Here is a 22,901-nt window from a genome sequence, read left to right as displayed (position 1 = left end):
CAGTCATCAACGTCGTGGTCATCAACATGGGAGGGTCCCACTGACTGAGTGCACCGGGGCATACGGAGCACTGGGGAGCAGGTGGTGGTAAGCTCGTGGTGCCTGCGGAGGTCGTGATGGCAGGGAGGATCCGGCTGCGCAATTCCAGGATTACAGGAGACCCAGCAAACCTCCACCAATTATGACAAGGAAGTCTAGCACGGCTGTGGACGACACGAAAGACGCTGACAGGAAGACACAGCAGCGTAGGTTAGCCAGGCGCACCAGGAACAGCGGCGAGCCCGAGCCCCACTTCAGTAGCGCTGGCGATCCGGCTGCGGAGCTCTACACGACGCACTTCTTCCTTATACAAACAATCAAGATGGCATTTATAATTATTGCACCTTTCATACACTGATACACACTAGCCGAATTACTACCAATAGAACATTCACACGGGCGCGCCACAAATCAAGGAAGTCCGACTCACCGTGACCCGATAGCGAGCGAATATGTTCGCCCCGCTGTGACACCATCGCCTAGTCGTTCACGTGTACGGTCACGCGAATGGTGGCGCGTTCGAACGATCCATGTTCGTCCATACTGGTGTCCTGCTCTTAGCCTCGCGAGACGGTCCTAAGTGGGCCGGCGCACGCCCGAAGCATTCGTGCGTGTTGGTCGCCGATCCCCAGCCAAAGAGCGAGCGCGTTCCACCTTTTTCTCCCAAATCACCCTGCCATTCGGTGGCGTTGGCATCGCGACACTCACGCCATCTCTTGCAATGCGCCGCAACCACTACGACGGCCGCCGGCGCTTAGCCACGCGGAGAAGCCACATTACAGGAGACGCGTGAGAGTCGCGCATCCCCACAATTGAAAGCAGACAAGAGTCAATTTTAGGAAAAATGGCCTTGTGCGCATGTATATTTGCGCACATGACTCAAAGTTTGCATCATTACCCAATCATATAGTGCAGAAACTGGTGTTCAGTGCTGCGTAAAGCCACAGACGTATCGCTGACACAGATGTCATGTTTCATAGCAATGAAGTAAGCCTCCATTAATTCCCGTGCCAGGAAATCTTTGCTTTTGCCAAGAATGCAGATACAGTGCAGACCGCTTATAACGTAAGTCGCCGGAGTCGCGAATATCCGCACTATAAGCGGTACCATACTGTAACCAAAGCAACAATTTTCAAGGCCCGCACATATGCAAAACATGTGCACCGAGCCGCCATGTGTATGCAACAGTCGAGGAATGCGGCTAAAATGTTTGCATTTAATTTACAGGCGAATCTCGTTAATTCGAACCAAATCACGCGGCGGCGCCTCCGACCGGCATTGCTCCGGCACCGCCATAGAGTAAAAGCTTAGGAGAGACCCCTCAATGTTACGCATGAACGAAAAAAAAAAAGAAATGCGGCGGAAATTTCACCCTCTCTCAAATCGCAAGGTCGCCGATTCTGCGTTGCACTGGAACAAGCGTGTACCTGCCGACGTCTCAGCCACGCTACTGTAGCCACGTCTAGAAAATGGCAGTGAACCCTTCTTTCTCATTTATGCTTCCTCTACTTTCTAGTCACGTGTTAACCTTGCACGCTGCGGCTACGGCACAGAGGGAAGCAGCGGCGCTGTCCCAAGCCGGCCAAAGAAACTAAAGGCCTTATATAAGAAAAGTACCGCCATCCTTTGATCAATGCCGCATCTCTCTCTCTTGTATCTCTGATTGGACGATGATAGCGCGTGCTTTCATTTCTTTATATTTTGTTTTGTTTTTCTGCCTCAGAGCCATGTTCAAAGTCCTCGACGCAGCCGCAGTTGCTGGCGGCGGCGGCGGTGCGCGCCCGGCCTAAAAGCTTCAACGTGGACTTTCTAGGTGCGCCACTGTCGACTTGCTTTCGCAAGCCAAAAGTAAAGAAAAAAACAAGCGCTTTAGGAGAGGAGACGGCGGAGGAAAGAGTAGATGGCGGTACTTTTCTTATATAGGGACTTTAAACGAAACTACCCACGCGCGCCCGCTTCCCGATAACGGCAGAAAACGAAACTTCTGGGAGCTGGCGCCAGGCCGGCTGGAGCAACGGCAGAAAACGAAACTTCTGGGAGCTGGTGCCAGGCCGGCTGGAGCGGCGCCGCCTGCACGGCGGCGGGCGCGCACGGTGACAGTCGAAAGTAAGGGAGCTACAAGGGAGGGCGAGGGGAGCCACCGAAGCAGCGCAGTTGCCGAGGCAAAATCCGCTTCCCTGCCGCCCTCCTCCCTCACATTCCACGATCTCCGCGTGCGCCCTTCGCGTGATGTGACGGCGCCACCCGCTCCCTGAAGTTTCGTTTACTGCTGTTATCGTGAAGCCAGCGTTAGCCGGCGTTGGCAGTTTCGTGGCGCACGCTCGCTATGCGCGCCGTGATACTTCACGACTCTCACTCAAGATTCTGGTTTCAGCCTCACTCGCTGTTCGTTCGCACCACGTGCCCTTCTCCTCCACTTCGTCTCTCTTTCTTCCTCGAGCACTCCTTGGGGCGCCCGTTTGAGGGGCGTTCGCCGTCTCCGCTGACTTCCGTACTGCCAGGCAGCCGCACTGTAACCGGTATTTCGTTTCCCGCAACTGCATGATAAGCGATAAGTGTTGTGGGTTCTTGGTGTCTCACCGGAGACCAACCACCGCGGGTTCGAGCTTAGCGAGCCACAGGGCCGCGTCAGCCGTCGCCTCCAGCACCGCTCGCGCGCGAGCTCAGAGGCCGCAAGGGGCTACCGAGCGACGCAAAAAACACAGTAAAGCCCTGAGTTGACGGAAACCGTTTACTGAAACCGTCGGCACCAGCACTGCACAAACGCCCGCACGGAGGGGAGCCAAAGGGGTCCCCCACCAGGGCGAACAATAACAGGCGCCTATAGCACGTCGCGGCGAGAGCACAGGCTCAAGCTGGGACACGCCGCTAGGAAAAGTCCCGGCGGCTATGCTACTTGCTCTGGCGATAACCAATGGGTCAACTCGCGAGAATACGGGCAATATCCTTTGGCTTAGGCTTTCGGCAAGTGCGGCTCGGCGACTCGCGCGAGCACTAATGGCACCGCTCGTCGGCTTAGCGTCGGGAAAGGATCAGCACAAAGTACGCGCTCCCCGCACGGGCAAAGGCACCGTGCGCGAGCTCCAGTCCTAGTCACAAAGGTGTCGGCGGACGAGAGGAAAGCATGAACGTACCGTGCGCTGGTCCCGGAGAGAAGTCCACGCTTCCCCCCAGCAGCCGATAACCGGCCGCGTCGTGACGTCAGCGCTCCGCCCTCACCACAACCGCCCGTGCGCAGCGCCACCGCGGGAACCGGTTAGGCGGCGCGGGCAGAGAAGGAGGCCAGCAGGGAACGATGGCGAGGGATGGCAGAGCAGGCGAAGCGCGCGCAATCATGCCGGCGCAACCCTCAATCCCCACAGTGTATACATGGAGTGCTATGGGCAAACTAACGGGAGTCTAAAAAGACGCACTATATCCGGTCCTGCACTATAAGCGTTTACGTTATAAGTGGTCTATACTGTAGAAAAGTCGGCCTCACTGTGCAGGAATCACAGTGCTAGGTAAATGTGCACTAATCTTTTCTTGATAGACAGCATATCCCTTCCCTATCATTGATGCAATGGCCTCGATCGATAAAACCCTGCCGCAATCAAGTGGATTTCGTACACCACACCGATCGCGCTCCTATAATTTGAACCCTTGCTTGCTTTCAATAACTATGGCAAGTGGTGCTCTTTCCTGTCCGATCGATTTTTTTTGTAATTTTTTTGTTTTCTCCGTCCTTGGTGCGTCTAAACCTACGGAATAAGATGAACCAACTAGCCCAGCAACAAGTCCTGATATGCTGCTTACTTAGCGGGTGCGTGGTCCCCGGAGAATCAAGTCTCCAACTGGAAGGTAGCTGGAGTGCGCTTTTTGTGGTAATACTTTGTCTGGCTATTTTTTTGCCCAAAGTTGGTGGTCCTGTGCAAAGGCCCAGGCATCTCGAAGGTACTCATCCAATTCAGCAGCTCATGAGGCGCAGAAGGGGGCACCTTGGTGCCAGCTGCCTGATTGTGATTGGCTCCACGGTTTCGCGTAGTTCCCACCCATAGCACAGAGAGGCAGCATAAATCCGGAACTACACTTCAGACGCCACTTCGGAGCGCTTTTGTCCTTTTCCCCTGTGGGAAGGGCAGTAGCCCACCAGGCATTGTTTAACCGTTTCGTTTGGCTTCCACAGTTTGTCCTGCTGGTCTGTATGAGACTGTGTGCTCTCCTTGATCCCCAGTGCTGGAGAATGCCTTTCCACAGTTTGCTTTGAATAATTTGCCAGTGTCGCTAGAATGGAGGCTAGGCACACCATGCGGCAAAAAACATGATCATTTATCGATGTCAATTTGGAGGTAGGCGCACGTAAGGAAAAGCTTTAACAAACTTGGAGTCTTGCCAGCACCCCCGATGGACTGTGTGCCGAGGTTGTTGGGCTAGGCTTTTGGTTTTTGCCGGCGAGGTTTTTAAAGTCTGGCACTGCTGGCAGCTGCAGATCTACGGGAGATATCGGAGCGGATACCGAGCCATGTGAACCGACCTACCGTTTCCTAGTTTTAAAGAAGCTAAATGCCTACTTAGGGGTGTGGTCATGCTCCATTTCAGTGCCATGTCTCGTAACTGTTGGGGAAGCCAGTCAACCTTCCAGTTCACCGCCGTGTACATAAGCTAACCATTGTTCGAGATTTCCCTGTCATAGCTAGGCCTGCCCATCTTGACTCTTTAGCGTCACCGGTAGCGAGCCAGACTTTGCAGTGGATCCTTGTGTTTGTTCCACTGGAACTTTGCGTGTCGGTGAGTGGGCCGATCAGTCCACGTCAATGCAGGGCTGCCAGTTCAAAACAAATGGTTTGTTGTTTCTCCTTGCACTTCAATTGGAACCAGTTTCTACCAACAACAGGCTGAGCAGATTCGGCAGCAGGGATGGGCACCTGCTTAGTGTATCCGCTTGGACGTTGGCCCGTTCTTTACGACGCCTTATGGTACCTTGAACCCTTATAATCTCACACCCGTCCACTCTGCACATGTCTGCTCAATTGTAACATCCGCAGATCCATAGTCACATGCACCTCAAGTGAGGTGAATTCTACATACGGTCGAATCTATCGACAGCCCACACCACAGCGAGCATTTCCATTCTTGGACAGTATAGTTTTTTTCAGCAGCACGAGGGTCCTGCTTATAAATGACACAGGCCTGAGTTCACCTTCGACTTCCTGCAACAGCAATGCCGATATGCCAGTGCCACTGGCATCTGTTTCAATCACAAAGGGCCTGTTCAGGTCGGGCAATACCACAGTCACCTCTCCTCCCAACGTTAGCCTCAGAGTCTCGAATGCTGTCTGTTGCTCGGCACCCCAAACCCAATGGGCTTATAGCGCCCGCCGACGCCTGTGGAAGTTGGGCTTCTTCAAGAGAAAAAGGCCGCAAGACCAGGAACCAACCCCTCAACCCTCCGGAGAAAATGGCTATCAACTGGCACAGGGTGATGAAGCCCTATGAATTCCGTATATGGGCCGCAACGAACACAAGAGGATGGCGCGGTCTTGTCAGGGTATTTCAAAGGACCTTGGCCGTACCAACTTCGTCAGCGGAAGTACCTGTTGCCCCGACACTGAGGCAACGCGTACTACATCTGCAATCATTGTGCGCAACTAGGCTGGAGCTGTGTCAGAGTGCCTCTGAATGCTCGAACAAATATGATTGTCTCCGCCAAGGACTACCGCTAGTTTTATATTAATACAGTGGAATCTCAATGATACGAATCTCACGGTGTCACGAAAAAATTCGTAATAGCCGAAATTCGTATCATTGAAACACAATTACAACTAGCTACATTAAAGAATCGGAGGTGAACTCACTCAGGCACACGCACGTAAAAAGCATTTACAGTATAGATCGCTTACAACGTAACTGTTTATAGTGCAGAACTGGCTACAATGTGGCCTTTTTCGACTCCCGTTTACCCTCCCATACAACTCCATGTATACGCATACCGCTTACAGTGCAGCCGCGTGAGACGAAATACCGGTTATAATGCGGCTTTCGCTGGAAAATCTTGCCGACAAGAGCGGTAGCGAGCACGTTTCTCAACGAGGTGCACCCACCGACGGGAGAGGAGATCAACTAGGGCGATGCGGAGCAGGAGCATGAGATGTGGAGCAGGAGTCCAAGGGCGATAAAATCATCGCCGCGCGCCGTATGTGCGAGTGAAAGCGCGCCTTTCCTTCACAGAGAGCGAACGCACAGCGGAGAGCAAGCAAACGCAACTTCCGTCGCGCAAAAGGCCGTGGGGGTTTGGGAAGGAGGAGGGAGGAGGGGGGGGGGCAACGCTGTGCTGCGGGGCACCAAATGCATATCTTGCAACCGGGCGCAAGGGTAACTGGCGACGCAATCTCCCACGAGAAAGGAGCAAAGCGGGAAGGCAGCGCAGGAGGGAGGGAAGGAGGGAAGGGGGGCGGCTTCTACTCTGCCAACAAATGCATCCTTGTACTTTGCGCCTGTGCCGGCTGTCGGGTTGTCGCGCGTGCCGTATCTTGAAAGCGACCTCCACACGGCTCTGACCTTTGTATGCGCTGTGCTTACGCCGCTCAGTTTCCGTTGAAGCGATAGACCGCACGAACCTTCGCTCGCTGCGGCGGCCGTGCTTCCCCACGCCTGCGTGGGGAAAAGCACAAAAGCAAGAAAAGCACCACCGCATCAAACTCTTCGCGCTAAGTCGCGGCCTCCTCGCTGTCCGGTGCCGCCTAGGCGCTTCGGCACCCAAAGGAGAAAGCGCGTGACTGCGCGCTGTTCTCTTTCGCGGCCGTTGGTGGGGCGGCGTTTATTCGTATCAACCGACGCGGGTCGAAAATTGATTCGTAACAACCGTTCTCTAGCACGTTGCGAAGTAATGGGGCTCTGCCGTGACCACAGAAAAATTCCGGAAATTCGTATTAGCCGTGATCGTATCATAGAGATTCCACTGTACTGTTAAAAAGAAAATAAAGAAGCGCAAGCTTGGCACGCGCAGTGTCGTTCTAGAAGCCGGCCACGCTGGTCGTCGTTTGCCCTTCTTAGGGAATGATGGCACAACTCGTACGGCCACCGTCACGTCATCCTACAGTGGTGACGCGAGACAACGCGCCTTGCATCGAGTGACACACCGCCGTGGCCACCTGGCCGGAGCCACAGTTCGACCCACCACTGCCCCCGGTCTCGTCCAGCTATGTCGGCGCATGGTTTGCCCAGTCCGAGGCGGCTCTGGAGCTTAACCACATCTGGATTCAGGAGTTCAAGTATGCAGTACTCCTTGACGTCCTGCCGCTTGCTCCCCAGCTCCACCTCGGCGTTCTGTCGCCTGGCCCGCGCCCGTACGACGCACTGCAGCAGTGCCTGCTCGACTTCTACGGTGCTGCCTACCACCCTCTTCCAGAGGTAGACAGCACGGTGCGCGAGTCCTCCACCAACACCATCATGGCCAGCACCAAGCGCGTCTGCTCCTGCGCCCGTATGCAATCGTCCTCAGGCCACTTCATCGCCTTTATCGCCACCAACGATGACACGTGGCAGCAGAGACATCGCCGACCCAACACCAGATCCCGTACCCCACGCCGTCGGGTCTGGCGACAATGACGTCACTCCTGCCATTCGGCCTCCTACCAATCCTTCACCGAATTCGTCCACGCGGCCGGCTGAGCGAGCCTCCGTGTCAGCGCGCCAGCCCTACCCCGTGCCGACTCTGCTGCCTCTGACCTTGTCAACTGTTTACAGACCGCGGCACCTACAGGCCAGCGAGAGCGACGCAGCAGCAGCGACCTTCGTCCCTGCCCTGCACTGCCCGTCCTCTCCTTCGGCCGACTTGCCGTTGGGCCCTTCCGGCGACCGCTCTGACAAGTCAGACGATGAAGGCTGTGAACAATTGTCGCGCGACGCAGATCCGGCAGATGGACTGACACCAAAATCCCGCGACTCTAGTCTTAATGGTGTCTCGCAGCCGCGACCTGATCCTGTCATTCGCGTCGTGCCCACAGTGGCGCTCACCAAGCAACCTGACCCGGCAGCTGCTGCCCCGGCTCTCCCAGATCTTCGCCAACCGGCGCCGGTGCTGTCATTGAGCGTTGCCTGACGACCCCTTCCTTGCCGTCTCGAGCACCACTTGACTCCAACGTCGTTGACCATGGCAACACCCAGGCTGGACTCGTGCTGGCGTGTGCTGGCGCCAGGCGCGTGCTGGACTCTCTTCACTTGACTCGGACGGTGTCGCGCGCAGAGGTTTGCAGCTTGCGACGTTGTGGGGATGCGCGACTCTCACGCGTCCCCGCACGGCTCGTCTCCTGTAATCTGGCTTTGCCGCATAGCTTTAGGGCGGCGGATTTGCTGCGTATTTATTACGAGAGATGCCGCTAGTGTTGCGCTGCTAATGCCACCTGATGGCGGGGGGTACGTGGGCGGAAAAGGGAGACGGCTGTTCCTTTTCGGGTTGGGGTCAGTGAGCGATGCGGACAACCCGCGCGTGCGCTGATCCACGCTTCCCGAGACCGTCTCGCGTGGCTAGGAGGAGGGCACTGGTATGGACGAACACGGATCGTTCGAACGCGCCACCGTTCATGTGACCGTACACGTGAACGACTAGGCGATGGTGTCATAGCATGGGACCGCGCTCACTCATAGCGCTCACTATCCGGTCGCGGTGAGTTGGACTTACTTGATTTGTCGCGCGCCCATGTGAATTTTCTATTGGTTGTAATTTGGCTAGTGTGCATTGGTGTATGAAAGGCGCAATAAATGCCCTTGTGATTGTTTGCACTACTGTGTTGTCGTTCCTTTGTCCCAAGAGCCCGTGTGAGACCCCGCAACGTCTACCGCGGGTTGGGCAAGACCGGACAAGCGCCTGCTTAAGCTGCATCCACCAGAGCTCACGCATCCGCTAACACGTGACGAACAAGTTTGTGGCTTGTCGTGCCTATCAATGGCAGCGCCCAGTCCCCGTTCGTTATGCCTGACCTCCGTGAACTGCTGCAGAGGCGTCTGCCTTCACACTATCCATGCTGTTGAACCGTTCGTCCGCAGCGCCACTCGCAGCCTCGTCCACCGGAGGGCTTGGCTAGTCCCTTTCGCTTCAACGGACTCGCACTACTTGGACTGCCTGGACCCTTTTCACACTTCGCCTTTCTGCGCAGGGAACGACGGCTCGGCTCGTTCGGCCGCCTGGATCACTGGAGCAGGGCTCAACTTGTTACATCGCCGTTCCGTCTGGGCGGGTGACCCTGTAACGGCCGCTGACGCCACAACGCGGGGCGCTTTGGTCGGCGCTCTCAGCCGGCACTTTGGTGCCGGCTGTAAATAGAAGCCAGCCCCCTGGTCGTCGCAGCCGCCGCTCCGCTAGCCGCTTTCGCCCTTCTGAGCAGGGAACGATGGCTCGGCTCGTTGGCCGCCGTCACGTCCTCCTACAGGCTCCTTTCTTGAGGAGAGCTGTCAGGGGTGTGGCTTTGTCAGAAAACCAGGGGATAAAATTTCTGTAGCGTCTTACAAGGCCCAAAACGATTGGAGCTCCCTGACTGCTTTAGGGCATGGGAACTCTACAACCATGGAAGAAGGAAAATATATGAGGGAGCTAGCATACCGCAACGCCACTGTCGCCGACTGTGGTGGCCCAACACGTGATGAAAATGTCAGAACGCGCGGTAGGTTTTAGTACTCGTGGTTTTTTTTTCTTTTCAATACCCATTCGAAATCATTTGAAACTCTTGAAATAAACACAACCAAGAACAAGGGAGAAAAAACAAAACAAGGAAAATTATTTTTGCTTCCTGCATGTGAGCAGCTGCCAGCCAAGCACGTACCGATAAAAACTAAGTAACCAAACGTCTCGGCAAATCTCGATTCTCCGGGATCTCGACGCAAGAGGTCTCGTGTTGGGCCACCACTGCTGTGTTCGCTTGTCAAGGGGCTGCGTGACGTAATGCTACCTCCTATATTTTCCTTCCTCCATGTCTGCAACCACTTGCACCTTGTCCAGGTCAGGTTGACTTTGCCTGGAAAGTTTACATGTCCAAGGAACTTTATTGCCTGTTCACAGCATGTAACTTTGCTGGGATTGATTGTCAGACCTGCAGAGCCAATTCTTTGCAGTACCTCATCGATATGTTGTAGGTGGTCCTCAAAAGTCTCTGAATAAATGAGCACATCTTCAAGAAATGCCATGCAGTAGTTGTGTTTTATGCCTTCTAACACTTTGTCCATGAGAGACTGAAATGTTGCCGGCCCACCTGCTACCCCAAATGGCATTCGCTTAAATTTAAACACTCCTCTATGGCACAGGAATGCAGTCTTCGGTACATCTTCGGGAGCAACTGACACTTGAAAGAAGCCTGAGCGAGGACGAGGCTCGTGAACCACCTAGCGTGGCCGAGCTGAGCCAGTACCCAGTCTGTGCGGGGCATGGGGTATACTGGCACAGTGTGATTGCATTTAAGGGTCTGTAGTCAACCGCAAGACGATATCCTCCAGTTTTCTTCTTTACTAATACAGGGGCACTGGCCAAGGAACTGGAGCAGGGCTCAATGAGGTCTTGGTCCAGCAAATCTGAATACACCCTCAAGAATTTCTCTATTTTGGCTGTTAACCGGGCGCAGCTTGCATCTAACCGGTGGGTCGCTGCCTGTGTCTATTTGTGAAATACCAGGGACGTACGACCTGGCAGAGGTAAAAACATGGTTATGGTCTGCAAGGATATTATTAAGTTTCTGCTTCTGCTCCTCCTGAAGGTTGTCTACACTACACTCACCACTCTCAGTGGTATTGTGGCATACATCCTGCACATCTGCAAAAGGGCCTGTAGAGAGCTGGCCACATTTTCATCAGGCTCTTGACCTTGCTTATCGCATTGCAACACTGTCTTACAGACTGACAGGGGTCAGTGTCTAGCATCTGATGCACATGGCTGCTTCGGTGCCTTTTTAAATTTGACGAGCCCATATGGGACAGAGTGCAATGACCATCCGCGAAGGCCCATGTGCAGAGAAATACCTGCCACCTCAAGAAAATCCTGCCCAAGGACAACATCGTGACACAGCTCTGGCAAAAGAAGAAAACGCTGCTTCCTGGACCCACCTTGCCAACGAATACGACAGCGAACCGATTGTGCAGTTTGTGACCAGCCCTGAGCAAGCCTGATAGCCTCAGGGTTTGTGGTTCTTCCCTGAAGGTGGTTCCCGCACACTTGGCCACTGCGATGGCACGGCTACCTATTAAGCTCACACTTGCCCCAGTGTCCATGAATGCATAAAGGACATTGTTACCAATCAACAGTTTAAGCAGTGGTTCTTTGTTTCCGGCTGTTGCGAGCACTTGCAGGGACGTCGTGTAGCCGTCGGCCGGAGAAGCGGCTACGCTCGTCCATTTCCCGGGCAATCTGATTGTAGTTGTCCCGGTGAATGGCAGTAAAAACAGCGGGGTTTTCTACGTGGTCTAGCAGTAGCGTATTGACGTGCAATATGGCCAAAACCGCCACATCGACGACACGTGATACGGTGGTTTGGCGGCTCGAATCGCGGGATACCCTGCGTCGCTTGAAACCCAAAGTTCTGAGGCACTCTCCCGAGCTGTTGCGGTGCTGAAGTGTACCGTAAAATTCCGAGCAAGCGCCCCCCCTCGAGCGAGTCGAAATTACCGGCAAAGTTAGGGGAGCGCTATCCCGGAACGGCACCAAAATTCAAGATGGCCACGACAAAATTTTCCCGCAAAAAAAAAAAAACGCAGTAGGAATAGCATTAAAATTTTATTCAACATGACCTTTATTAAGCCAAAGATTTGTTAGTGGTGTTTATAACTCTCAAACCACCGTTACTCAAAACCACGAAAGAACTACAGAAAGAGCGCATCGACGCTGCACCTATTCCAGGCAAAATTATATCCGCTATAGAGTAGTGTGATGCATAATGTTCACTTTATTAAAAACCATATGTCCACGGTGAAACGTTTAGCGCTAATGAGAGTTCCGATACAAGTGAAGCTCAGCTGCAGTGCATGGCTACCGACGGCAGACAGCGAACCGCAGCTCGGCCATGCTCGCATCGCAGCTGGTGGCGCCGCAAATATCAGCATGTTTACTTCATCGTGTGAAATTATTGCAAGGAGAGGGTAAAGCGGCAACGGCGGTAACAAAACATTGCTGCTTGGGAGCGTCGGCGGTTCGTGCTGAAGCGCCATCTGCTACAGATTCGAAGTGAACTGAAAAAGGCCTAGCGACGATATCGGTGGCGAGTGATTAGCAGCGGTGAAGCTGCTGGCGATGCCAGAGCGTAGCCGCGACCACTCCTCTGTCGCCGAGTGGTCATGTCGCTGTGCCGCAGGGAACTCCTCTGCGCCGTGCGAGAGGCAGATCTCACCGGCGGCCGGCGGTCCGTGAACTACAGACCGCCAGCTGCAGCTCGCCCCGATGCACTCATGTGCCCACTGGGGCGCGTGGGTGCAACCATGATTGGATAAATGGCTCATCGGGGCACCCCAATGCGCACCGGTGCGATTTGCTGAATTTGCCATTATTTTCGTGGACTGGATGTGGCAGGCCAGTGTTGGTGTGGAGCGGGAGCAAGCGGAGGGGGGGGGGGGGGGGGCGCTGTCCCGGAACGGCGCGGAAATTTGAAATTGGCCGTGAATTTAGGGGGGGGGGGGGGGCTCTTGCACGGGTGGGGGCGCTTGCTCAGAATTTTACCGTAGTTACCCGTGTTCGGCGTGCGAGCGAATGGCACAGGTGAAGGGTTCCACTCCGGGGCTCCAGCAAGAAGCGTCATTGACCACGGACACTTAGAAGCCGATACTGCTGCAGGCTTCAGCTGCGACTCTCGTTGCTGGGCAGGGAGGGTTTGGTTGGGCGTTGCAATGGTGTGCAGAGATGAATAGACGAAGGCCAAATCAGCTGCTGTTTGGGCAATACGCGGTGGTGGCAAGGGCACGTAGCGCAGGTGATGCCAAGCGCGTTCCATGATGGGGCTGGACGCCTTCACCATTTCTTGCAGGTTTGCGAAGCTCATGCTGGCTGTTAGGTCTTGGAATGTCGGATGCATTTGTCTCCGCACGCGTTCCACCTTTTCGGCATCTGAAACAGGCTCCGCTATACTGTCAAAGTATTCGGCAATGACGTGAATGAACTGCTTGAGGTTTTTGCTGGATGCTGAGCGACCTGATCTAGCTCTGCTTTTAGTTTAAACTTGTAGTCAACGGTGGTAAACTCAGCCGTAAAGTCGGACGCGAAGGACTGCCAGTCGGGGTTCCCATCTGAGAAGCGCCACCATTGTTTGCTGACCCCTCCAATGCTGCTGGAAGCAATTGCAAACGGCAGTCAGGGGGGATCCCTGCAATATCGCAGTACTCTGAGTACTTCTCTAGAAAGTCTTGTGGCGAGTGTCGGTCTTGGTAGCCACTGAATTTCGGAATTGTGACGGGCGCACCTTTGATGTTGAGCGCTGGCCCCGCGCCGGTTGTCTCGTCAGTCCTAACCATGTCGTTGAGCGGCGTGGTGCACAGAATTTGAGCTATATCAGCCGCGAGTCTCTCCCTTTCCATTGTGGTCCCAGAGTTCGAAGCCAACAGTCCTTGGGTGATCAAAGATGGCAGGAGAGGCTGCGCAACTGGCTGGCTGGCACTAGAAAATTCTTGGTCCTCTATGTTAGGTCCGGTCGAACGAACCCCTACTTGTCAAGTGCATTCTTTATTTCAAGAAAAATCCTCGGCGTATGCACACGCACGCAGTCTGCGTTCCGTCCCACCGCAACGCACGCGGCTTGCTCTGCCGATTACTTCACTCACTCCGTTCGTTGTCGCACGCTCCCCGCATGCCGACCGCACACACACGCCTTCCTTGTTCCCCCGCCCGCCACATACCGTTGCCTACCGTCCCGTCCTGCTACTGTACACAGTTGCCTATTGTCTCGTGCCTGCGACTCTACGCCACCTTGCGTCGGCCCGGTACCCTCACAAAGGAGTCTGTAATCACTTTTGCAACATTTGAAGCCCTTTGAAATTTTTTCGGGAACAGAGGTTTAGAAGGCAGTGCATGTGGTCTTAAATATCAGTTATTTGTAACCGAATCGTGGAGAAGTTCTATAGCTCTGGTATAACTCTCGTTATAGTGTTCAACAGGCCGCTGATGACCCCTTCTGCTTTACCCGTGAGGTAACTCCGAAGATATTTCAATTTGTCTACCTGTGGTAAATATCAGTTCTGCTGACTTATGGGCTCAAATTCATGCCAAAATTCTCTCCAGTTAATGGTGTCGTCATGAAGCTTTGGCTCATCAAGCTTCGGTAACTTAACCTGGGCATGTCCTAGATTAGAGTCATTGTGCGAGAGCACATAGTCGTTGATTGGAGCTCTGATAAATACATATGCATGGGACTTCACATGGCCGATATATTCTTCATAATAATTGACGCATTGAAGGCCCCTCGAGATTATAATCCAACCTGCTGTGTCTTAGCAGTTGTGTAAATTTCGTTGCGTAAGAGCTGTCATATTATGACGGTCAGGTGACTGCTGCTTCAAACAGCACACGTTTCCATCACAGTCTTTCCATATCGTCATGTCCGGCATTAGAATACACGTAATGACGTGGATCATTCTTGTTTCTGTCGCTGCGTAGGTGTGTTAATTGCATTAGTCGACCATCCTCTTCAGGGAGCTTGCTTCACCGTCACAGGTCTAAATTGTACGTCTAAATCCTTGTCGCGACACCATAATTTTGAAAACTAAAAAATAAAGCCGAGTTAACATGCGCTTTATTTGATGCTTGAAAAACAACTCGAAAGAATACTGTTGCGCGCCCGTGCCCTCATTTGCTTGTTCCTTCTTTTATGCGCGTGTGACACATAATAAAGCGAAGCTCTTAGGTGCCCGTTCCTGCGGTGAGCGTCGGCCGTCGGCGTAACCAAGTGAATGAGCACAGTGAAGGATGAAAGCGAATGTGGAGCACAGCAGGAGATGAAAGACGGCGATAGCAAAGAGAGCGTGAGAAGGAAAGCAGAGGAAGAGGGTGCAGCGTAACCATGAGGCAGAAAGTGGAGGAGGAGGGTATGGTGAAAGCGTGAGAAGAAGGGCATAGTGCTGCGCAAGGTGGGCTCTGCGGCAACGATGGCTACGATTTGACGCCAGAGTAGTGCGCTTCGTCTGTTCATCGATGACGCCAATGATACCATATATGGAAACAAGCGCTGCATGAGCGGAGGTCTGTCTGCGGCGGCTGCTGTGAATTTCGCCCATGTGGCACCCATGCGCTCGTTTCCTCTCTCAATTACCCGACTTCGCTCCGTTTGCAACGTGCTGCACGAGACAGGTTGTCTCGTGCAGCCAATATATCAGCCAATATATTTCGAAATGAAAACACATATAGAGCTGTGCTCAGATTTCGCATTAGCAAGTATCGTAATCACCGGGGAATTTTTTTTACAGCTTCAATAATAAAGGGGCATATGCGCCTGAAATTAACTTTTCCACATTTCTTGCAACACAAAGAGCTGTTTGACAACTTGATTTTTAATTCTCATAAGATGCAGCACTCCGTTATTGCTTTATGAACCTTTAAATTTTCCATACTTGCAAATCACTGCAAGGCATTTCTTGACGTTGAGTGGTGTGCGAATTTCTTTGGTGGGGCGGGGGTTCTGTATATGCACAAGGTCACAAATTGCCTTAAAAAAGTGGCCTACTCGGTTTAACGTGCTGATGATTTTTTCAACCCCAAGAAGCTTGCCTCAGCTGAGCTGTCGCATCACTTGTGCAGACAAAAATGTGGGCTGTAAAAAGAACCATAAAAAAGCGTTTTGTTAAGTGTGCCAACAACATCGTATACAAGATTCCCCTATCCTGCAGAAAAGTATGCATCGGCCAGATGGGGTAATGCATTAATGATCGACTCAGGGAACACACAAGAAATCTAGCTAGTAAGAAGAATACACATCTTGCTTACCACTGCAGTAGCTGTCCCACTTCGAATCACGTTTCCATAGCATGAAAATCCTAGGCAAGAGCAAGCAGAAACCGTGAAGCATTAGAGGCTTTTTTTTAATATCAGAAAAGCAGGTCAGGAGTATGTAAACGAAACATCAATTGCACTGTACAATGCACAAAAGAAATTCCTTTCGCACCTGGTTTAATCACTTCCTGTTTGACGATTTCCATTTTCCTTGTAACAGTGCCCCTGCGCAGCTTCTGGATATTCCATACCTGTGGTCTGGCTTCAATAAAATCAGTTGTTAGTTTGCGCCTATGTTCATCTTCCTTTCTGTTGTGCCTGGACGTTGCATGCTATTTCAAGATGGTTCTCATGTCGGCTTATGTTAGAGGGGAAAAATTATACTCTGCATCATCTTTACATGGTTAGTGCAGCCATGACCTGCTGAGGTGTTCTAGTGCCCTGAAAGCATGCCACAAACGGTTACTGTTCCAGCAGCGCACAGTCAATAAGCTCAGTGAACGCACTGCGTCTTCTGCTATGGTGGCTACAGTGGTTTGGCCTTCTTGCCGCTACCAAGATGGCGGAGACCGGCTTCACTTTTGGAGAGCCACCTCCCCTCCAGAACTTACGTATATAACCTCCTTGGATAGCACCTCCCGAAGCCTGATATTCTTCCTGATTTCGAAGATAACTTACTAAAAAAGTGAAATTTTCTCAAATTCTGCTCTACATTTCCTCGAGAAACTTGGCCATGAGATAAAGGAATGTCCTAGGATTCCAAGAAAAAAAAATATATGAGGGCGAGTCAAATGAAAGCGAGCCAATGCGAATGTATGACAAACGGGGTACTTTATTTAAAAGTAGCCTTCATGAGCATTTGGACATTTGTCCCACTGACTAACGAGTTGCGCGATTCTCATCTCATAGAGCTCCTTGGGTTGCTGCTTCGAAAAGTCTTTGACTCTTTCACGTGATTGTCCGGCACGAATCTGGTTCCCTTGGGCTGTTTTTTCAATTGCCCGAAAATGTGGAAGTCGCAACGCGACAGGTCTGGGCTGTCTGGCGAATGTTGCAGTGTTTCCCACTTGAACTTTGACAGTTTCGTGTTAACCACATCAGCGACGTGGGGAAGGGCATTGTCGTGTAGCAAGATGACCCCATTTGTCAATTTCCCACGTCGTTTGTTCTTGATTGCAAGATGCAGCCGATCCAGCATTTCACAATACTTTCCTGGAAACGATTGATAGTTTCTCCATGTTTAGCAAATTGATCAGTAACGGCCCCTGACGATCAAAAAAAAAAAGCCAACAGCACCTTTCCACCGGAAATGGTGGCCTTTGCTTTCTTTGGGGGTTATGAATTCGAATGTTTCCACTGTAAGCTTTGCCGCCGTGTTTGAGGCTCGTAGTAGTGGCACCATGATTCATCCCCGGTCACAATTGCAGACAAGAAATCATCACCCTCAATGTGATACCGGATCAGATGAGTCAAGGCAGCACCGAACCTCTCCGTCTTTTGGCGGTGGTTCAAAATCTTCGGCATTCATTGCGCACACAAGAGCTGATGACTGAGATGGTCATGAATTATGGTGTGAACCGAACTGTGACTGATGTTTATTTATTTATTTATTTATTTATTTATTTATTTATTTATTTATTAGTTACCTGCATCGCGCCCCACCCAGTAGGGCATTTCAGCAGGGAGGTTACAAACTTCACTAAATGTGATGCAGGTTCTTTTCTTTAACGATTCTGACGGTTCTCTGAGGCGGAGCCTCCGAGAACCCAATTGAGGACAAAGTCGTTTGTTGGAAAACACACATAAACTTTTAATAAAACTAGAAAGAGAAAAAAAACATAAAACAAACACTCAAAAGGCATCACAGCAAGAAACGCACTTAGGGCTAGGATGACGTTAATAACAGGCAAGTTTGGGCAGGCAGCAGGTGTGAATGCGCACTACAGTCTCGACGCGGCGAAACAGAGACGAGACGACGAGAGAAGTGGTGTCGGTCTCACCAAAAGGTCGGGGTGTTGGCCCGTTGAACGGGCGACCAGAGCTGTCGCGCTCTGGCGTGGAGAGAGAAGGGAGGTGGCTCGACAGCACGGGCAGACGGGGAGGTGGCTCGACAGCACGGGCAGACGGCGGCAGCATTCGGCCAGGTTGAGTGTGGAACTCGGGCCCGTAGCCGGACCGCTCACGTTCTGCCCACGGGCACAGAAGCTCGCCAGCCTCGGGCAGCAGTTGACGATCGGTCAGACTGGCGACTTCCAGGAAGGGGTTAGCAGGAGGCCCCAGTTGGGTGAAGTCCTGGTGGCTCGGGTTCGGAACCCGAAGGCCTGGGCCGTCTTCAACCCCCGGTCCTGTGGCCGACCTTCTCCTGGTGCCGCTTCTGAAACTCTTCCCTCGTTCTGCCAGCGCGGCTCGCTTTTCTGCCGATTTGGCCGATTTGTCGTTTGCTCATTGGCTGCTTGAAGCTTGAAGCACCAAGAACCCACAAGCTCCGTGGTTTCTTCTGATTGGATTGGCTTTTTTTCTTTAGTTTCTCTTCTTGCGCCGTGCATTCATGTGCCGGACGCTCTTCAACATTGTCGTTTTCCATCCAGCATGGAATTCGACTCAGTGCGTGCACTCCTTGTCATCTGCTTCTTGCTTATCTCCATTCACTGCATCGTGTTGCGCACTCCACACAACACACTAAATACATGAACAAATTATTTCAATGCGTGGAAAAAAGCATCATTTTCTCTGATTTATACAATGCTCGATAAAACTGTTCCGAACTCGAACAGTTCTAACAAAAAGGAATATTGGAAGATGTCACCTCTACAAGAAAATTTACCCTACACGCTCTGCCAGTTCATCGATGCTTATCCTCTGTTCTTGTCTAATCAGCTCATCAATCTTTGCAATTGTGTTGGGGGTGATTGCACGGTGGCTTTGGCACGGTCTTGGATTGTCTTTGCAACTTTTATTTCTTTCTTTGAACCGTTTGCTCCATCACTTGTGGGGATGCGCGACTCTCACGTGTCCCCTGATGTTGTTTTTCCCGCATGTCTCCTGTAGTCCCGCTTCTCTGCGTGGCTAAGCCCGGCGGTCGTTGCGGCGCGTTGCGAGAGATGGCGCTAGTATCGCGATGCTAACGCCACCGAACGGCGAGGTCACTTGGGAGAAAAAGGTCGGAGGCGCTCTGCTCTCTCTTTGGCTTGGGATCGGCGACCAACACGCACGAACGCTTCGCGCGTGCGCCAGCCCGCTTCGCGCGACCGTCGTGCAAGGCTTAGAGCGGGACACCGGTATGGACGAACACGGATCGTTCGAGCGCGCCACCGTTCGCGTGACTGTACACGTGAACGACTAGGCGATGGTGTCATAGCATGGGGCGAACGTATTCGCTCGCTATCGGGTCGCGGTGAGTCGGACTTCCTTGATTTGTCGCGCGCCCATGTGAATGTTCAATTGGTAGTAATTCGGCTAGTGTGCATTAGTGTATGAAAGGCGCAATAAATGCCCTTTGATTGTTTGCACTACTGTGTTGTCGTTCCTTTGTCCCAAGAGCACATGTGAGACCCCACATCTGGCTGCCCAACGTGGACCTCTTGGGGCATCGGACGATAATTTTAACAGTTTTGCTCGGTTCGAGATGTTTCAACTGAAGCGTAGTCCTAGCGTGGATTTTGATCGCTAGTGTCGGCGATGTGCTTTCTTGAGCGAGGCGACTGTTGCTGTAGCGTGTTTGAACTTTTCAACATGCTAAGCCTTTTCGCGAGTGTTTTGAAGTACACTCGTCGGTACGAGAGCCACGTGGTCTGCATCCTGGGAGAGCGAGGCCTAGCGCCCGCGGAGCATTGGCAAGCCTGAAGCGAGTGAGTACGGAAGCCTCGTGGGTGGTCCGAATTTCTTATGTAAATAGCTTCTTCTATATCTTTGACTTCGGAAGTCGAGGCTCAGGGAGCCGGGTGGCCGCGGGCCACGGGTGCCGCTACAGGCTGACTGGTATTGCGGCCTGGCACCGGGCGCTCCGACACCGTCTGGGACGGTGGGCGCCGTCAACTCGGATGCTGTGTGCACCGAGCGGAGTAGGACCACCTCACAGAGCTAACGTCTCCTCGCGGCTGCCTGTTCTTGTGCCCATTTTGGGTGATGTTTTCTTTTTTTTTTTTTTGGATGCCGGTTGTCAAAGTAGCGACGCATTAGGCCTAAGGCTGAACAAAGCCGCCTGTCGCACGTTGAGGGACACAACCGGGTGGACCGTGGTGTTGAGATGTCGCACATTGCTTCCCTCATTAGTTCGCCTCGCACAAATTGAAATTACTCGTTCGACTCAAGAAAGTAAGCTTTGTTCACGTGAACTTAGCATCTGCAATGCCACCCGAAATTTTGCTAGCCGAATTGAACATCGTACCACGTGGGCGATGCGTATGCCGAATTCCTCTCCCTTGCACTACTTTAGTGTTTGTCGAGTGCGTTGAGTGTACGCAGCGTGAGCGGAGTCACCCCTGGTTTGCTGTCACCTGCACATCGTCAGCGCTGCTGCCCCGGACTACAATCGAGCTACCCCAGGCTTTGGAGAAGCCTGTGGTCAATTTGGCGCAGCAACTTCGGCGGCCGCCAATGTCCGGCTCGCAACCCTCGGCGGCTGGGAAAACAGCCGGCAGTCACCAACGGCTACTGCGGCTCTCGTCAGCAGGGCGCGAGCGACGCTTGCTCATGCCGACTTCTGCGTCGCCGTTTCCGGAGTCCTGGGCTGGAGTCGTGCCATCGAATCTGCAGACGTGGTGTTGTGACCAACGGACGCCAGCAGTGAACCCCAGAGTCAATGTCGGCTCGCACGTTGTGGATAACGCGTGGACATTTACTCGGCGGCGCCACTGTCGCATGTACTAACTTTTGTTCGCGACGCGTGCGTTGATAGGCCTTGTGACATGTTTCGCCGGCGTATGTGTAGTGATTTAAGGTTGGGGGGATGTGGGGATGCGCGACTCTCACGTGTCCCCTGATGTTGTTTTCCCCGCATGTCTCCTGTAGTCCGGCTTCTCTGTGTGGCTAAGCCCGGCGGTGGTTGCGGCGCGTTGCGAGAGATGGCGCTAGTATCGCGATGCTAACGCCACAGAACGGCGAGGTCACTTGGGAGAAAAAGGTCGGAGGCGCTCTGCTCTCTCTTTGACTTGGGATCGGCGACCAACACGCACGAACGCATCGCGCGTGCGCCAGCCCGCTTCGCGCGACCGTCGCGCGATGCTTAGAGCGGGACACCAGTATGGACGAACACGGATCGTTCGAGCGCGCCACCGTTCCCGTGACTGTACACGTGAACGACTAGGCGATGGTGTCATAGCATGGGGCGAACGTATTCGCTCGCTATCGGGTCGCGGTGAGTCGGACTTCCTTGATTTGTCGCGCGCCCGTGTGAATGTTCAATTGGTAGTAATTCGGCTAGTGTGCATTAGTGTATGAAAGGCGCAATAAATGCCCTTTGATTGTTTGCACTACTGTGTTGTCGTTCCTTTGTCCCAAGAGCACATGTGAGACCCCACACACTTCAGAGTGGCCAACGAAGTGCAACGTTCACCGTACACGGCAGCCATACGGTGACTAATTTCTTTTTGGGAAACACCTTCAGCTGTCAAAAATCTCACGACAACACGCTGTTCAACTTTTGGAGAGTCCATTATGTCATGCAACCATATTCAACCCAGTGTATGAGAGCATTAAAGAACATTTACCCTCACACCTGTGTGTCACTTTTGTAAATGAGAGATGCTTGTGTGCTATGCGCATGCCTCACAGATAATGGACCAAACCATTATTGCGTGTGGTGGCTTGGCTCACTTTCATTTGACTCGCCTTCATGAATAAATAGGAAATTTTGAAAAAGTCGGTCATTTCATTGCTGCACGCCCCCCTTCCCGATTTTTATACGTTTTTCGGTGAAACGAATTTCGGGTGATATAAATTTTATCGCCATCCCAAGAGATTCTTATCATCTAGATCCTAGTACAGTCATGGGGTTACCGACTTCGTTATTACATAATCTGACCTCTTATGAAGCCCACTGTGCATGTAAAACACATTTGTTATTCCAATTTTTCTTTGTTTTCTGCAGAACACATTGTTTGAAGAAGCAGAATTTCAGCAGTTTGCATTCTTCAAGACTCGGATATGCTTACGCAATGCTCTTCAAGTAAGCCATCTCAAAACAATTATTGACTATGCAGCACCTATCTACTGACTTTTCTTTCAGGATGAAATGATCTCCAGCCAGTACGATGACAAAGAGGCTGTTCTCATCACAATGAATCGGCCCATGATTTACTTTCAGCCTATTGCTCTTGATAAAGGTATTTACTGTTGGAATAGAATGCTTGTTGGTCAAAGTGGCAGTGCTCACGATGGCTGTAATCTCTTTTGCAGCTGTCCTTGTCTGGCTTAACTACAAGAATGCTTACGAATACTGGAATGAGCAACGGGGAAGCTTAAATAAAGAGGTGAGCATGGTAACTTGAGCAGTTTCCAGTAATTTCTTGTTTGTGCAAGAATGTTTTATACCCAGCTCTCCCTGGCAGAGAGATCTCTACAGAACTGACATCATCGTTGGCATATACTTAGGGTCCTTCATTTTCGGGTTTTATATTTTTTTAATTTCAGAAGGTAAAATCTGGTGTTATTTTAAAGAGGTAAACTGGGTAGAAATCGGTGGCTTTGTTCTCAGGCAGGAAAACTAGAGAGAAATTGGGACTTTTGTTCTGTGGCAACACACAGCTCTAGATTTTCCTGGTAAGTTGATCAAACGATTAACACAAGCAATGACCTCCTTCTGGATATGCACATTCTATTTAAACAAGTGAAATCACTGGAACATGTAATGGCAAAGAGAGCTGCTCGCGAATTGTGTGACGGACTAATCTACAAATCCTCAGTCAGACATTATAACACACATAAAACGAACCACATT

The 22,901-nt window shown here is 52.1% G+C and overlaps 1 protein-coding gene across 1 annotated transcript in view; it reads left to right on the top strand.

Moving 5' to 3' along the window:
• Nucleotides 1-22,467, top strand: part of LOC119434973 (transmembrane protein KIAA1109) — a 51,982-nt gene extending 29,515 nt beyond the window's left edge. Inside the window, exons 4-6 of the mRNA XM_037701966.2 lie at nucleotides 22,053-22,130; nucleotides 22,191-22,287; nucleotides 22,361-22,467. Coding sequence (XP_037557894.2) covers nucleotides 22,053-22,130; nucleotides 22,191-22,287; nucleotides 22,361-22,452 — 267 coding nt within the window. The 3' untranslated portion in view covers nucleotides 22,453-22,467. The remainder of the gene's footprint in view (nucleotides 1-22,052; nucleotides 22,131-22,190; nucleotides 22,288-22,360) is intronic.
• Nucleotides 22,468-22,901: the final 434 nt, after the last annotated feature.

This window comes from Dermacentor silvarum, unplaced genomic scaffold (assembly GCF_013339745.2).
Source record: "Dermacentor silvarum isolate Dsil-2018 unplaced genomic scaffold, BIME_Dsil_1.4 Seq357, whole genome shotgun sequence".
Classification (NCBI taxonomy): domain Eukaryota; kingdom Metazoa; phylum Arthropoda; class Arachnida; order Ixodida; family Ixodidae; genus Dermacentor; species Dermacentor silvarum.
This window is presented reverse-complemented; position numbering and strand designations above follow the sequence as displayed.